This window comes from Nansenia antarctica, assembly GCF_963989245.1.
Source record: "Nansenia antarctica genome assembly, chromosome: 1".
NCBI lineage: Eukaryota > Metazoa > Chordata > Actinopteri > Argentiniformes > Microstomatidae > Nansenia > Nansenia antarctica.
Genome location: NC_137674.1, coordinates 32133428 through 32150927, shown reverse-complemented (window position 1 = coordinate 32150927; position 17500 = coordinate 32133428). Strand labels below are relative to the sequence as shown.

At 47.5% G+C, this 17500-nt stretch overlaps 2 protein-coding genes across 2 annotated transcripts in view; one reads left to right on the top strand and one right to left on the bottom strand.

Annotated features, from left to right (window-relative positions):
* Positions 1 to 196, bottom strand: part of LOC308157528 (ryanodine receptor 3) — a gene marked incomplete at both ends in the record, with an annotated part of 155245 nt that extends 155049 nt beyond the window's left edge. Inside the window, 1 exon segment of the mRNA XM_080531105.1 lies at positions 149 to 196. Coding sequence (XP_080387231.1) covers positions 149 to 196 — 48 coding nt within the window.
* Positions 197 to 7736: 7540 nt separating this feature from the next.
* Positions 7737 to 17500, top strand: part of LOC308175720 (formin) — a gene marked incomplete at both ends in the record, with an annotated part of 86528 nt that continues 76764 nt past the window's right edge. The window contains one exon of the mRNA XM_080550268.1: positions 7737 to 9429. Coding sequence (XP_080406394.1) covers positions 7737 to 9429 — 1693 coding nt within the window. The remainder of the gene's footprint in view (positions 9430 to 17500) is intronic.

Below are 17500 nucleotides of genomic sequence, written 5' to 3'. Positions count from 1 at the left end.
ACACACACACACACACACACACACACACACACACACACACACACACACACACAAATGCATGGTATAAAATACATGGTATAAAACGCATGGTATAAAACGCGAACCAACAATGCATAGCAAATGAAAATCAGCCTTATAGGCTACTTACAGTTCTTAGAAACTGGATTTCATCTTCCCCTTCACCACCTTCAGCCATGGCTGTTGAGGAGCCTGCTCAGACCCTGGTATACAGCCTCCACTGTCGGCTCGCAGCACCGCGCTGGCGCTCCTCTCTCTTGTCCGATATGAGCATATATCTAATATCTAATCCACAGCCATGTAGGGGAGAGCCGGAGCACAACTACTACTACTGCCTCCTGTCACTCACTGTGTCCCGCTCACTGCCGACGCCGGCGGTGCTGCTGTTCCCGGAGGAGCGTGTGAGCGTCGATAGGCTGGAAGAGCGAACGGCAGCGTTCGCAAACTCGCTCTGTCAAATCTGATCGGCACTCATGGAATGCCTCTTGTCCAATCAAATGACTTGGTCCGCTTATGACGTTGAACCCAGTGTGCGCTCCGGCGCTCTCAGAGAGAATTGACGAACGCAGCCCGAGGGAGAGCGGCGGGCGGGCAGGAATGGGAAGCGTAGATTTGCAGTCAAAATACGGCAGTGGGGGGGTCTTTATCTTCGACGTCAGCACTGGAGCTTATTAATACAAACATGAAAGCGGGATCTTTTTCCAAAATTGCCTTAGGCAGGCAGGCAGCCACACAGACACAGGGAGCCTAATTAAGTATCCCCTTTGACCAATATTGGTTGGTGACTGATGCCATTTTGTGTGATAAAATGGGTTAGCTTACATATATACCATCCATATAGGATCCATATATCCATATAGGATTCAGCAAATAGCGTCACATAGATAGGATCATGATAGAATGGGGATCTCTAGACCGACGTATGGGATTCAATGCCGTTTCCAACCGAGCAGCGTTTCAGCACCACGGTCAGCTCCCCATGCATGCTCCCCATCTCCTCTTGGCACATATCGATGTACTGAATGCCTATACTTTTGGCCAATTTAGATAAACGACATTAGATAAACCTGTTCGGTAAAATGTGAGAATTGCACCTGCAATGTGTCTTTTTTTTTTTTTAACCAACACTCCTAGCAAAACGTGTAGGCCTGCCTGCCTAAATGTAAAACTAGGTAATACATTCAAGGTCTGAGTATGTCCCATGATAGGACCAGCAGGCGCTGATTCAATTGTAGAGACAATTAGTGCATCTGACTGCATCACCTCCTGAACCTAATGGACCTGAGATTGTTTATGGGCAGCAGAACACAATTCATTGTAAGCCAACATCAGTGGTGTGTGAAAGCATCTGATGTGTTGCAGTGGATAGCCTGTGTTGGTCAATATTAGGCTGGACCAGTCTTACAGAAGCATCAGAAACCTAATCTTCAGGCTACCCACCAAGTCATGTTCTTGGTGTGATTTTTTCTTTAAATGAGACGTAAAAGCTGGATCGGTATAGAAAAAAATCTATTATCCAATGCTGCCCTCTAGTGTTGGTGCCTTGCAATGACTGTAATAATGGAATGTTGACAGACGCGCTTGAGCCTCGTTAGAACATTGTAGTCTTTCTCCCTCCTTTCCTCCATCCCTTCCTTCCTTCCTTCCTTCCTTTTCATCCTTTCCTTCCTTCCTTCCTTCCTTCCTTCCTTTCTTCCTTCCTTCCTTCCTTTCTTCCTTCCATCCTTCCTTTCTTCCTTCCTTCCTTCCTTCCTTTCTTCCTTCCATCCTTCCTTTCTTCCTTCCTTCCTTCCTTCCTTCCTTCCTTTCTTCCTTCCTTCCATCCTTTCTTCCTTCCTTCCTTCCTTCCTTTTCATCCTTTCCTTCCTTCCTTTTCATCCCTTCCTTCCTTCCTTCCTTCCATCTTTTCTTCCTTCCTTCCTTTTCATCCCTTCCTTCCTTCCTTCCTTCCATCTTTTCTTCCTTCCTTCCTTCCTTTTCATCCCTTCCTTCCTATCTTCCTTCCTATCTTCCTTCCTTCCTTCCTTCCTTCCTTCCTTCCATCTTTCCATCCTTACCTCCTTCCTTCCTTCGTTTCTTCACTCTCTTATTGCAGTGGTCACTAGTGACCTGAGATGACATAAAGCCATGTTGTTGAAGCACTGTCAGTCCTGACTCATGTAAATGGTCAAATGGTAAACGGACTGCACTTATATAGCGCCTTATTGCAAAGTGCTTTACAATGGTCTCTCATTCACCCATGCACACACCAATGACGGCAAGCTACCATGCAAGGCGTTATGATGCAAGGTGCTACGATGCAAGGTGCCGGCCCGCCCATTGGGAGCAATTTGGGGTTCAGTGTCTTGTCCAAGGACACCTCGACACGTGGCCAGCCGGAGATCCAACCATCGACCTTGCGATCATTAGACATCAGCTCTGCCTCCTGAGCCACAGCCACCCCATCAAACAGGTTATGTTTGATAAGGGATTACCAACAGGAGTGCATTTCTAAAGTTAGAATTACATTTACATTTACATTTTGGGCATTTAGCAAACACTTTTATCCAAAGCGACTTACAACAAATACATTTGACTAACTAAGTGAATCATCTATCCAACAGTCACAGCAGGACAAAGTAATCTATGCTCAGGCCTGGGGCAATTGGCAGTCGTCGTGCTAGAAGAAGGACCATTTTTTTACACTGGGAAAACAGTGTAAAGGGGTAGTAGATGTCTCAGGAGGGAAAGTTCAGGTGTAGCCTGAAGAGATGGGTCTTCAGTCAACACGGGAGATAGGGAGTGACTCTGCAGTCCTGATAGCAGTGGGAATTAGACACTGCATAACGTTATTGTGCATATTATGTCTCCTAAGATTTCTACTTCCCCCCTTGTACTGTTTCTCCAGTGTCTATTAAAAAAAAAAGTATATATATTTCTTTATTTCTTCGTCTATCACGACGACTGCCAATGGCCCCTGGCCTGAGCTAGATTACTTTTCCTGCTACGACTGGTGAATTGATGATTCACTTGCTTAGTCAAATGTATTGATTGTAAGTGGCTTTGGAATAAAGCTAAATGCCAAAAATGTAAATGTAAATAAGTGACAGTAGTGAGTGCCTCTTTAACTGTCAGGACTGCAGTTGGTGAGTCTTCACTTTACTGTCGGTTTGATCCTAACCAGAATCAACTACCACCTACCTCTCTACCTACCAATACTACAGGAGGTCATCTACCACCTACCTCTCTATCTACTATTACTACAGGATGTCATCTACCACCTACCTCTCTACCTACCATTACTACAGGAGGTCATCTACCACCTACCTCTCTACCTACCATTACTACAGGAGGTCATCTACCACCTACCTACCTAGTAGGTAATAGTAGCTAGAGAGGTAGGTGGTAGTCATTGCTTTTAATTTCAGTATCTGTGCCCGGCCAAACCTGCTTTTAATTTCTTGTTATTTTGTATTATGTCATTGCTTTTAATGTCAGTATCTGTGCCTGCCCAAACCTGCTTTTAAGTATTGGAAATTGTCATTGCTTTTAATTTCAGTATCTGTGCCTGCTCAAACCTGCTTTTAATTTATTGTTATTTGGTATTATGTCTATCTGTGTATTGAATGTATGCCTGTGTCCTTGTGCTGCCCCTCTTGGCCAGGTCCCTCTTGGAAAAGAGATTCCTTATCTCAATGAGGTCACCTGGTTAAATAAAGGTTTAATACAAATACAGTAGGTCATCTACCACCTACCTCTCTACCTACTATTACTACAGGAGGTCAACTACCACCTACCTCTCTATCTACTATTACTACAGGAGGTCATCTACCACCTACCTCTCTAGCTACTATTACTACAGGAGGTCAACTACCACCTACCTCTCTAGCTACTATTACTACAGGAGGTCATCTACCACCTACCTCTCTACCTACTATTACTACAGTAGGTCAACTACCACCTACCTCTCTATCTACTATTACTACAGGAGGTCATCTACCACCTACCTCTCTAGCTACTATTACTACAGTAGGTCAACTACCACCTACCTCTCTATCTACTATTACTACAGGAGGTCATCTACCACCTACCTCTCTACCTACCATTACTACAGGAGGTCAACTACCACCTACCTCTCTATGAATGAATGAATGAATGAATGAATGGTCTTTATTGTCATTGCTATAGTACAGGTACCAAACAACGAAATTTGGGAGGGGTGGCTCCCCTGGTGCTAGGAAAGAAAAAAAAGAAAAAAAAGAAAAAAAAGAAGGGAAAGGAGCTGGTTTACATAAATAAAGGCTATGTACACTATCCACTATACTATACTGTACAGATAAAACGACTAGGGTTGTCATATTGCACATAGTGTTATTGCACATTCATTTAAAGTGTCGCAGTTTGCAGGCTTGAAATGTACACATTTGTGCCTCAGCACAACACCTGATTTTTTCAATCCAGCAGCTGCCATCAATCCGTCCAGACTGTCCAGGGCCCAGAACCTAGGTCTTTGCTGTGTTCAGGGCCTGGATGGCCCTGGGGTTGAAGCTGAGCTTCAGTCTGTTTGTCCTTGCGGCCATGGTCCTGTACCGCCTTTTCGAGGGCAGCCGGGCAAAGTGTTCGTACCCAGGGTGGGATGGGTCTCTGGAGATCTTGGAGGCCTTCCTGAGGCAGCGTGTGTTGTACAGCTCTTCCAGAAAGGGGAGGGGGGCGCCGGTGATCTTCTGGGCTGTTATCACGACTCTCTGTAGCGCATTTCTCTCTGCGGTTGTGCAGCTGGAGAACCAGTTGCAGATGCAGTAGGTGAGGATGCTCTCCACTGCGCAGCGGTAGAAGGCCACCAGTATCTCCTGCTTGTTGTGTTCCTTCCTGAGGACTCTCAGGAAGTAGAGCCGCTGTTGTGCCTTCTTGATGGTGGCTGCTGTGTTGTTCTTCCAGGACAGGTCATCCTGTATGTGCACCCCCAGGAATCGGAGGGTTGAGAGAGACTCTTTCCACGCTCTCTCCGTCGATGAGCAGGGGCTGGACCTCAGATTTTTTCCTCCTGAAGTCCACGATGATTTCCTGGGTCTTTGACTGGTTCAGCAGCAGGTTGTTAACCTTGCACAGCTTGCTCAGCTGCTCCACCTCATCCCTGTACGCCGCCTCGTCCCCCCCCGAGATGCAGCCCACCACGGTGGTGTCGTCTGCAAACTTTACGATGGAGTTGCTGGGGTTGCTGGAGTTGCTCTACCTACCATTACTACAGGAGGTCATCTACCACCTACCTCTCTATCTACTATTACTACAGGAGGTCATCTACCACCTACCTCTCTATCTACTATTACTACAGGAGGTCAACTACCACCCACCTCTCTAGCTACTATTACTACAGGAGGCCATGCATTGGTTTGAGAAGGCTTCTTATGTCCTCAGAAGAATGTTCATAATGGCCTTTTAATATGCTTTCAACACCTTGTCATTCTAGTGTGACAATGTGATTCATAATACAATATGATTATTATTTGTATATGTGTTATTATTATTTTTATAAATAATATAAATCTCATTACTATTTAAAGTAGTAATACTATCTCAACTGGTAGACGAATGGAACAGTAATATGACTCCTATTACTATTCATATTGTAACAGGGGTCACATTGGGGTCAGTCATTCTTGGTGATCTATTTAAGTTAGAAATCTCATCCATTGCATATAAAGCCCCATGACAAACCTCAGCAGGATTATTGTTAACTAACTAACTGTTTATTTACTCACTGCCTGGCTCACTGTAAAGTCTCCTTTAAGTTTGTGTCGGCTTACTGCCAATGTTTCCCATCACAATGTTTCTACCTGCAAGCTGCAGCTGCTCCGACTGTGTCATAGGGCGGGACTACAGTGCACCAGCGCACCAATCAGAGAGCTTCAAAGAAACGCTGCGGTCGCTGATTGGTCCGAATCCATGTCTGTCCCGAAGGATAAACTCTGTGCTCCAAGAGGCAGCGGTGGACGCTGTCTGCATTGAGGGGAGAGATGTGGTGGAGGAGACAATATTTTGTCATGCAACTAAAACGGGTAAGTCCGTGTTTATCCTAATAACATCACACAGCATGTACCTGCAACAGGTGCGTCGGGATGTGTCAGTGGGGAAGAAGTCAATATTGTGTACGGGCACTGCGACCTTTCCTGTTTGGAGAAGATTTGGTGGAGATATTCAACTTAATACCGCACAGTTTCTCTCGGGTAATGAAAATGTCGTTACGTACTGCGAAGTTCATGTTGACGCTCTGTCCTGTATGAAGAGCTTTAATCCGAAGCATGGTAGATGTAGATGCGCATGCATTTATCCGCCTGCTGCTGCAAGGTTGTATGATGCTATGATGATGAGGTTTATAGTTCAGTTATGAGATGATAAACATGCATTTAGTGCAAAACAAATGTCACTGTTTTAGTACTTATAATGTATTTATTATGTTAATACAGTCTAACGTCTTGCGTTGTCCCGTGAGCGTCGTCACCCTGGGACATCTGTGCCGCAGCTTGTAAAATGTTGATGACATGCCTTTCAGTAAGGGTAGTTTATGACGATGATGATGATGATGATGGTGATGATGATGGTGATGAAGATGATGATGGTGATGGTGATGATGGTAATGATGATGATGGTGATGATGATGACGATGATGATGGTGATGAAGAGGGTGATGATGATGATGATGATGGTGATGATGATGACGATGATAATGATGAAGATGATGGTGATGATGATGATGATGATGGTGATGGTGATGATGATGATGATGATGATGATGATGATGGTGATGATGATGACGATGATAATGATGAAGATGATGGTGATGATGATGATGATGATGATGATGAAGGTGGAGATGAAAAGGGCAATGAAGACAATTGCAAGCTACTGTATCTTGGGTATGCATTATATAATGCATACCCAAGTGAAGTGAGGTCTTTCGATGGTTTTTTAATCCACTAGACATGTGGATGTATTACATAGGACATGTTTGGCAGCATTGTACTCCTGAATGGGCCCACTGTTATTTGACCAGCTGCCAATAAGGACGTATGTCCACATACTGTGTTTTGTGCATGCCTTCAACATAGTACTAGTATGCCGTATGCTGTAACCACAACATCAGTCCGGGAGGGTTAATACTCCTGGACCCCTATCCCTGATAAAAGCCTGGTGCACACAGAATGAGATGCATAGTCTTCATGTAAATCGAAGACTATGAATTCTCCCTCAGTTCAAGGTTACATTCAGTACCTTGCCAGGCTGTCTGTTGATGTGCAGCATGAAATAGTGATGCAAAGCTCCACTTAAAGTTTCATGATAGTGTCTTCTTCTGTAAGCATTTTCAAGGGCAACTTACTCAGCCTTTTTCGTTATGGTAATGTGGAAAGGAGGAAAAAGCTTATGTTTACTGTTGAAAATGGCCCTCTCTTTTCATTTTAAGCATGTATTGTAACCCCCCCCCAAAAAATATTTCTTAACTATAACTATTACAATTATGAACAGCTGTTTTATTTACGCCATTTTACTCCATGCATGTACACAGGCTAAGGCATGGTTGTGTCTGTCTTAATAAAAGCCTCTTTTGTCTGACAGGAGTCCGATAGACCAGGTGATGAACACCCCCCAGCCCTCCTCTTCCTCTGCAGTCTTAACCGGAGCGTCGGAAGAGGAGGAGGACTGACCATTTAATTAGAGTGCTTCAGAGGGTCGTTAGCGTTACCATGGCGCCCATAATGGAGGGCACGCACACCGTCCTGCATCTGTACCAGCGCGTCCGCGAGCTGAGCCTGGTCAGCCTCTACGTCTCCAAGGGGAGGAGGGGGAAGAGGGCGACACCACCGTCGGGCTTTACGTACGGGAGCCGCGCCCCTGAGGCGTCCCGGCCCAGTAATAATAAGGACCGTGACCGGAGGGAAGGAGGAGGAGAGGGGGAGAAGGAGGATCCCACGAAGGCCGAACAAAGGGCCCAGTCTTACGAGTCTGCGGACCAACTCCTCGACTCCCAGGAGGCAACAAAGGAGGCTGTTGCTGAGCTCTGCTGGCTGGCCGCGGAGCACCACGAGCTGCTGGCCGGCTTCCTATCTCTGTGCGGGGAGTGCGCTGACCGGGTCAAGAAGAAGAAGATGGGCAACCAGGAGGGGAAGCCTCCGTCGGAGGGTGGTTCCGTGGCGGAGGGTCAGGCCCTCAGCAGCAACAGCAACAACAACAACGCAGCCCTGACCGCCGTGTCGTCCCCGGAGCGTAAGAGAGACGCGTCGAGCCGCGGCAAGAAGCTGAAGAAGCTGGGGACAAAGAAGCTGGACAGCGCCGAGGAGTTCCTCCACAGCAAGATGAAGAGGAAAGTCTCCTCATCGACCGGTCCGGTGTTGGCCTCGTCTTACGTCGCTGTCCCGTCGGGTCCGTCGAGGACGAGCGGGTCCCTGGCCCCGGACACTCCGGCATCAGGCTCTTATGTTAGTGTGGCCAGCGACCCCGGGCTCCCGGCCGAGGAACCCTTCCACATCGCCCAGGAGGGCTGGGACTTCATGGATGACACGCGCTCCTTCAGCCCGGACAACCTGGACCTGGACTGCAATGACCTCTCGGAGTACGACAGTGAGCTGGCCCTGGGCTACAAGGCGTCGTCCTGCAGTCTGCTGGAGGACGTGCAGAGCCATCATCCCCAGCGGGAGAAGATGATGTTGAGTGGCAACAACCTCCGTCCCGTTAAGACATACGACTCTCTTCTGGAGAGGGAGTTTCCAGAGGCCAAGTCGGCCCACCAACTGTACGATGAGATCCACAGGCGGGACATGGCGGGGGGGGTCCGCGTGCTGGCCAAGGTGCAGGAGGTAGAGTGCACGGTTCAACATGTTAGCCATATCAGCCCAGACAGGCCCAGTGAGTTCCAGCCATGCGTTGGTCTGTCTCTTCCACAGCAGGGCTACGGGGAGTGGAGGGGGCCTGTCTTTGGCAGCGCACAGGCTAGCAGCAGGGAAAAGGACAAGATGGCAGCTCCCAAATCCCCAGTGGGGCTAAGGCTGCCCCTCTCACACCCGGTGGAGGCCTCCTCCTCTTTCCCTGCCAGCAAGCCCTACAGCAAGAGCCCCTCTTCGCCATCTCTCTGCGGGGTGTTCAACGCGTCCTACCCCGCCTCCAACAGCCTGCGGAGCATGTCCCCTGTGCTGTCCTCCCCTCCTCTGTCTGTCTCCAGGCTCCCCAGCCCGCAGCTCAACCACCGGATCCTGCTCCTCTCGGACGAGGACGTCGGCCAGGGCTCGGGGGACGGAGGAGACGGAGATGAACCCAAAGTCACCACGGAGGTCATCGACAAGAACGGCAACAAGAGGACCATCACCAGGCTGGACCTGAACCTCAGCAGACTGCCGGGGACGTCCAAGTGTTTGAATTCCTCCTGTCTCTTCTCTGCAACAGGTGAGTGAGTGTTATTAAACATCACATCACGAACACTCCTCCTCCCACCGCCGCCCTCACCTCACATCTATTCCCCGTAATGACCCTCCTTCCTGACACTAATGTTGACATCAGACAACAGCCTTACACTCCCCCTCAGTGAGTTGTGCTTCTCTGACATTGTCCTTGATCCAATAAGCATTTAGACGACAACAACTGGAATGCAATCGCTGTCTGTGTTTTAGTTTTATTCCTGTGAGAGGTATTTCAAAGCAATTGATTTGGTGTGTGTGTGTGTGTGTGCGTGCGTGTATGCGTGTGTATGTGTGTGATTGTGTGCGTGTGTGTGTATGTGTGTGTGTATGTGTGTGAGTGTGTGTGCGCGTGTGTGTGTGTGTATGTATGTGTGTGTGCGTGTGTATGTGTGTGAGTGTGTGCGTGGGTGTGTGTGTGTGTGTGTGTGTGTCACACAGCACCTGTGCGCTGCAGTGTTTCACAGAGCTGTCACTGAGTTTTTGGGAACGCTCTATTACTGCAACATAACCACTGAACCGCAACTACATTTTCTACACACTGCAGGAGTTTTTCCCACTGACTCGAGACATTTGCTCTCTGTATTTTTCCCTAAAGACAGAGTGAAGAGTGTTCCAGTACCCTAACGCATAGTCAGTCTTTGCCAATCAGTTTAAATTAAAGTGGTCTCCGATTGTTCTGCTTTGGCCCTGACCAGTCAGCTTGTCTTGTCCTTGACATGTGACTTAGTTTTAGAGAGAGAGAGGGAGAGGGAGAGAGAGACAGACAGAGGGAGAGAGAGGGAGAGGGAGAAGGAGAGAGAGAGAGACGGAGAGAGAAGGAGAGAGAGAGACAGAGAGAGAGAGACAGAGAGAGAGAGACAGAGAGAGAGAGTGACAGAGAGAGAGAGACAGAGAGAGAGACAGAGAGACAGAGAGACAGAGAGAGAGAGAGATAGAGAGAGAGACACAGAGAGAGAGAGAGAGAGACAGAGAGAGAGGGAGACAGAGAGAGAGGGAGAAGGAGAGAAGGAGAGAGAGAGACAGAGAGACAGAGAGAGAGAGGGAGAGGGAGTGAGAGAGAGGGAGAGGGAGAGACAGAGAGTGAGAGTGAGATACAGAGAGAGAGAGAGAGAGAAACCAGAGAGAGAGAGAGAGAGACAGAGAGAGAGAGAAATAGAGAGAGAGACAGAGAGAGAGAGAGAAATAGAGAGAGAGAGACAGAGAGAGAGAGAGAGAGAGAGAGAGAGGTAGAGAGCAGGGTCTGAGACTGGTCTTCATCCCCTGCTGATGAACCATTCTTAACTATTTCAGCCCTGGGGGGGCCGGGGGCGGGAAGGGTCTCAGAAGGGTCTCAGATCAAAGGGTTGACATGCAGTTCAACCGCACTACCGCTCTCTCTCTCACGAAAACAATGTTAACTGAAGCATTGCCAATTTGTGCTCTCCTTGCTCTGCCCCTCGCTAAACCGTCTCCTACAGAGTTCACACAGGCAGCGGACAAAGAAGAGGCAGAAAGGATTAGGCTTTCCTGTGTGGCTTAAAGCACAAGTTGTCGAACTTCCGACCACTAGCCCCCGCCACTTCTTAATCTGGCCTAATCAGTATATGTCATTATTACACTGACACTGAGCATGAACGTGATAACAAGCCACAGAGAGACCCATTGATATCCTCTATGTACAGGAAATCCACGAGGAAATAAAAACACTACAACATTTACATTTACATTGTTGGCATTTAGCAGACGCCTTATTCCAAAGCGACTTACAATCAATACATTTGACTAAGCAAGTGAATCATCAATCCACCAGTCGTAGCAGGAAGAGTAATCTAGCTCAGGCCCGGGGCCATTGGCAGTCTCCGTGATAGAAGGAAAAAAAAAACTAAAAAGACCAAAACATTTTTTATAGACCCTGGAGAAACAGAGAAACAGTACAACGGGGGCAGTAGAAGTCTTGGGGGACACAGTAAAGGGGAAAAGCGGGTGACTCAGGAGACGCAGTGCTGGGGGGTAGTAGATGTCTCAGGAGGAGCAGTTAAGATGTAACCTGAAGAGATGGGTCTTCAGTCTCCGACGGAAGATGGGTAGTGACTCTGCAGTTCTGACAGCCGACAGCCGAAATCTTGGCCTCAAAGAAGTAACGTGCCGTCGACCGTCTGCCATTGCGCTCCTGACATCTGTCGCCCCTAAAGGGGTAGCTTGTCCTTTACTTAGCCTACAGCTACATTTTGCTAGGCATATCAGCCCAATAGAGTTCTCAGGTCTTCTGACGCTGGTTTTCTCTGTGTACCACATGTACAAAAGAAGAGATTTGGTCAATGTGTGGAATGCACTGCCAGTTTACATTAGGGATGCAACCTTAGCAAATATTTTCAAGTCAAGCCTAAAAACCCATCTTTTTAATATTGCCTTTAAATTACTAAACGATGAAATGCTGATTATATAACGATTAAAGCACTTTGAGCTGCAACGTTTGCACCCCAAAAGCCTGTCTTTCTGTGTCCTGTTGATATTGTTGTACACTTGTTGTTTGTTACTTGTTCCTATTTTCACTTCTTTGCCTATTTTAACCTGCTATGACTTTTGCTCTTTTATTATGTTCTTGTATGTAAAGCACTTTGTGACCCCTGGTCTGGGATAGGTGCTATAGAAATACATTTTACCTACTTACTTACTAACGTTTGCAGGAAAAGTGCTGTACAAATAAAGGTTATTATTATTATTATTATTATTATTATTATTATTATTATTATTATTATTACAGGGTTAGCCTGTCCTTTACCACCGCGTAGTCAGGCTGTCTCGCCCTGGCATCGGTGACCTCTGGGCCTTTTGATCCGTCTGAACGTGTCGTAGCGTGACACTGCCTCAGTGTTTGTGTCCCTGCAGTCCAACATGGGTGCGTGCTGACGATGACAGAGGTCATGAAACAATGATTGATGATGGTACCAGTGGACGTCTGACTGGTGATTCCCATTAGCAACGTTGTTATTGTATTACGCCTTTAACTCAGTTAATGACCTCAGGATCTCTGGTGCGAGGACTAGCTTGTTCTTTTCAACAAGTGCGCTCTCTGTGTTCCCACTGACTGCGTCATTTGTGGATTCACTGTGGTGAATGGTTTAACCATGATCCCCCCTCTCAGTTTGTTGTGTAGCGCCAGTAAACACTGTTACTCGCACGCGCACACGCACGCACGCACACACACACACACACACACACACACACACACACACACACACACACACACACACACACACACACACACACACACAGAATGTACACAGTGTGCTGCAGAGCTGGCTGAAGTCTTCGTTCTTCTACCGAATCCGTTTGGTATACATTTCCTAGCAACACAGAGAAACACTCCCTCTTTTCAAAGGTCAAAATTGTCTCCTGAGTTTCTTATGATTCTGAAAGATGCTCAATGTTTTGATAAGAACTCGCAGCAGCAACATTCCAGGCCGATCCCTTCTGTCAGACCACCGTGTGCAGCTTACAGCTCATGTTTAATCAATACAGCTTCTGAAAATAACTTTTCCTTAGCCTCTTAGGAATGAACAAGATAGGGGCGCTTAGGTGGCGTAGCGGATTAAGCGCAGACCATGTAACCGCAGGGTCCCTGGTTCGATTCCGGCCGGGGACATATCCTGCATGTCATCCCTCCTCTCTCTCTCACCCATCCTTCCTGTCTAAATCTTCACTGTAACTGTCAATATAAATGAAAAATATGAGTGGGACTGCCCCACTCAGAAAAAATTACTTTAAAAAAAAAGATAGAGATCTGAAAAAAGATCCCCAGTGTTCGTCTGACAGGACATTGTTCATTTGGCCGGACCTCAATGCGTTCATCCTGAATCGTCCTTTTGTTCACGTTCATTAATTCATGACATCTTCACTGTTACAGTAACAAGGACCCAAAACGGACAACACAGCGCCTAACTGGGTCACAGAGAAAGCCTCCCGCCCTTCCCTGGGTTTGCCCTGCCAATACAATCCACATTTAGATGCTATCTCTCTCTGCCATCTCTGTTTGTCCGTGCGAGGCTCGATCATCACCGGTTTGGTTGGCACAATTAAGCGGCAGATTAAGAGGAGATTGTATGAGTATAATAATAATATTATATATGCCGTTTAGCTGAGGCTTCCATCCAAATCGTTTTACATTGCAGTGAGTGCATACATTTGTCAGTATACTATAATATGGTCCCAACCGGTAATCAAACCACCAACCTAAGTGTTGTTAGCAGCATGCTAAGCTACCAGCTGAGCCACAGAGGACCACTGAATGAGGAGAAATTATGAATGTTTACTAAATGAACGGAAATGACAGTCAGCGCACGACACAGTAGGGGGCGGCGGTAGCCTAGAGGTTAGAGAGGCCGGCTAGCAATCGAAAGGTCGCTGGTTTGATCCCCCCGCCTCAGGATGGAGCTGCATGTGCCCTTGAGCAAGGCGCTTAACCCCCTAATTTCTGCAGGGGCGCCGACTATGGCTGACCCTGAGCCTAGAGCAAAAAATACAGAATTCCCACAATTGACTGACACGTTGATTGCATGGCAAATAAAACATTCTTGTTCTTCTTCTTCAGTATATTCGTTTTTTCAGCTGATTTTCAGCACAACCACTGCAGACTGCAGGCTGTCCTGTTATCGCTCATTAAGCCCCTGTGAGGCTGGGGGAGGTTTGTTCAAACGTCAGGTAACTCTGGTCTCGGCTCGCCAGCCATAATCCCGTTTTTAAATTACTTTCAAAAATGACTTTCACCCCTCTTAACCCCCCCCCTCCCTCTCTACACACACACACATACACACACACACACACACACACACACACACGCACATACACACACACACGCGCACACACACACATAAACATTTTATCATGTTGTCATCTGAGACACGGTAAATGACACCGTAATTACATCAACCAATCAGCTCCGGGTCATATGCAACTGATCAGTCCAGAGAGCAGGAGTCAGTTGACATCTGTGTCCCCCCCCCCCTCCCACCCCACTAACCCCTCTCCCTGTCACCCCCCCTCCTCCCCCCTCCTCTCTCCACTGACCAACAGCAACATCGCTCCTTGCAAAGAGGACAAGGGCCGGGTCTATTAGGATAATGGAGTTGATTCTGCCAAGTCAGTCTGGGGGAAGAGGACTTCTGCTGTCTCTCTCACACTCTAAGACTAAACTGGGTATGACAGCCAGTCAGACAAATAGGCCACAGAAGCCCCAGTACACTGTGTAACTTATTATCTGTAATGGATCACTCTACACGCCCATGAGAGGAAGAGAAAAACATTCGCTTTCTTATCGTTCTCCACATCATCGTCATCCACTAGCATGTCTAGATGCATGTTGTCTGTTAAGAGGCATATTTTGTTGTTGTTCACTTAGATTAGATTAGATTCAACTTTATTGTCGTTGCAGAGTACCAAAGTACCAGACAACGAAATGCAGTTTAGCTTCTAAACCAGAAGTGCAAATAATACTAATATAGTGCAAAGACATGTGGCCTGGGGTGGTCCGGTGGTCTAGCACCGCGGTCTACAGTTCACACATATGCCCATGTCGGCATGGGTTCGAATCCGGCCCATGCCCTGCTGACATGTCCTCTCTCCCTTCTTCTCCTTACTTTCCTGTCTGTCTTCACTGTATCTGTCCAATAAAATGAAAAATATGAGTGGGACTGACCCACAAACAAAAAAAAAAGCCTTTAAGTGCAAAGACATTACGGATAGCATTTCAACTTTCCTGTGTTACCGTAGCCTGTTAGGCTCTTGTTGTCGTGCTGTCACGTTGACCTCACACCTGTGGGTCCTACCAGCACGAGTCCCCCTCCTCCACCCCTCCCCTCCTCCACCCTCTCAGAGGCAGACGAGGGCGGATGAAAGTCTCTCCCTCTGACCTCTGACCTCTCTGGCCCTCCACTCTGCCGGTCGGCGGTAGATGGGAGATGAGGGATGATGAATCTGGGAGCGCTATGTTACGCTACATTACAGATCTCCCCCTTCAGGGCACCGGAGCCACAGAGCAACTCTCCTTACCCCCGCCATGTCCACCCTGCCTCTGTGGACAGTGGCACTGTCAGCCAGCCAACCAACCAACCAACCAATCAACCAGACAGCCAACCAATTGCCAGCCCAGGGAGAGAGAGAGAGAGAGAGAGAGGGAGAGAGGGAGAGAGAGGGAAAGAGAGAGAGAGTGTGAGAGAGAGAGAGAGAGAGAGGGAGAGAGGGAGAGAGGGAGAGAGAGGGAAAGAGAGAGAGAGTGTGAGAGAGAGAGAGAGAGAGAGAGAGAGAGAGAGAGAGAGAGAGAGAGAGAGAGCAGGGGGAGCAAGGAGTAAGCAAGCAGGAAATTAAGATTTATGAAACCTGCCTGGTGTTCAGACATGATGGAGGAGGTCCCAGGCACACCACGCACCTGGCCAGCAGCAGCACTCGGCCCGGTCTGTTTATTGGAATAATGAGTTTATGAGTTTATCGATTTGTTTTTGTGTAGTGGTTAGTGGGAAGAACGTAGAGCACTGGACTGTGAACTGTGTGGGTGGGCGTGTAAATGTGTACTAAAGATAATTAAAGAGTGGGAGAGAGAGAGTGAGAGTGAAAGTGAGAGAGACATTCAGAAAGAGATACTGCGATATTATTTGTAAAGTGTGTGCGAGTCTGTGTATGACACATACACTCACCGAACACTTTATTAGGATTCTGTGGACATCCATGGACCCAACCTGCCTTGTGTCAACAGTGGTGGTGTAATGGCGTGGGGAATGTTTTTCCGGCACACTTTGGGCCCATTAATACCAATCAATCATCGCTTGAATGCCACAGCCTATTTGAGTATTGTTGCTGACCGTGTGCATCCCTTCATGGCCACAATTTACCCATCTTCTAATGTCTACTTCCAGCATGATAATGCATCATGTCACAAAGCAAAAGTCATCTCCAACCGGTTTCATGAACATGATAATGAGTTCAGTGTTCTTCAGTGGCCTTCCCAGTCAACGGATCTGAATCCAATAGAACACCTTTGGGATGTGGTAGAAGAATGGAAGAATGGACTTTATTTGTCATTGCTACAGTACAGGTACCAAACAACGAAATTTAGGAGGGGTGGCTCCCCTGGTGTTAGGAAAGGGATTTTTATTTTATTTTTAGAAAAAGCACAAAATCACAAGAAGGTAAGGAGCTGGTTTACATAAATAAAGGCTATGTACACAATCCACTGTACTATACTGCACAGATAGTCAACTAGGGTTGTCATATTGCACAAAAGTATTTTTTCACGTTATTTTAAAGTGTCACAGTTTGCAGGCTTGAAATGTACATGTTTGTGCCTCAGCACTAGCTGCCATACAATCCGTCCGGACTGTCCTGGGCCCAGAACTTAGGCCTTTGCTGTGTTCAGGGACTTGACGGCCCTGTGGTAGAAGCAGTTCTTCAGTCTGTTTGTCTTAGCGGCCGGGGTCCTGTACCTCCTATTCGAGGGCAGCCTGATAAAGTGTACGTGCCCAGGGTGGGTCGGGTCCCTGGAGATCTTGGAGGCCTTCCTGAGACAGCGTGTGTTGTACAGCTCTTCCAGAGAGGGGAGGGGGGCGCTGGTGATCTTCTGTGCTGTTCTCACGACTCTCTGTAGCGCGTTTCTCTCCGCTGTTGTGCAGCTGTGGAACCAGTTGCAGATGCCGTAGGTGAGGATGCTTTCCACTGCGCCGTGGTAGAAGGCCACCAGTATCTCCTGCTTGTTGTGTTCTTTCCTGAGGCATCTCAGGGTGTATAGCCGCTGTTGTGCCCTCTTGATGGTGCCTTTTGTGTTGTCCTTCCAGGCCAGGTCATCCCGCATGTGATGTCCCAGGAATCGGAGGGTTGAGACTCTCTCTCTAGAACGGGAGATTTACAGCTTGAAAGTGCACCTGAAAAAATCTGCAGGAAATGTGTGATGCAATTATGTCATCATGCACCAGAATCTCAGGAATGTTTCCAACATCTTGTGGAATTAATGGCACAAATTTATTTTAGGGTGCATATTAACAACTTGCCGGGGACTGTAGCTGGAAATGAGCCATGTAGGCTAAAGCTGC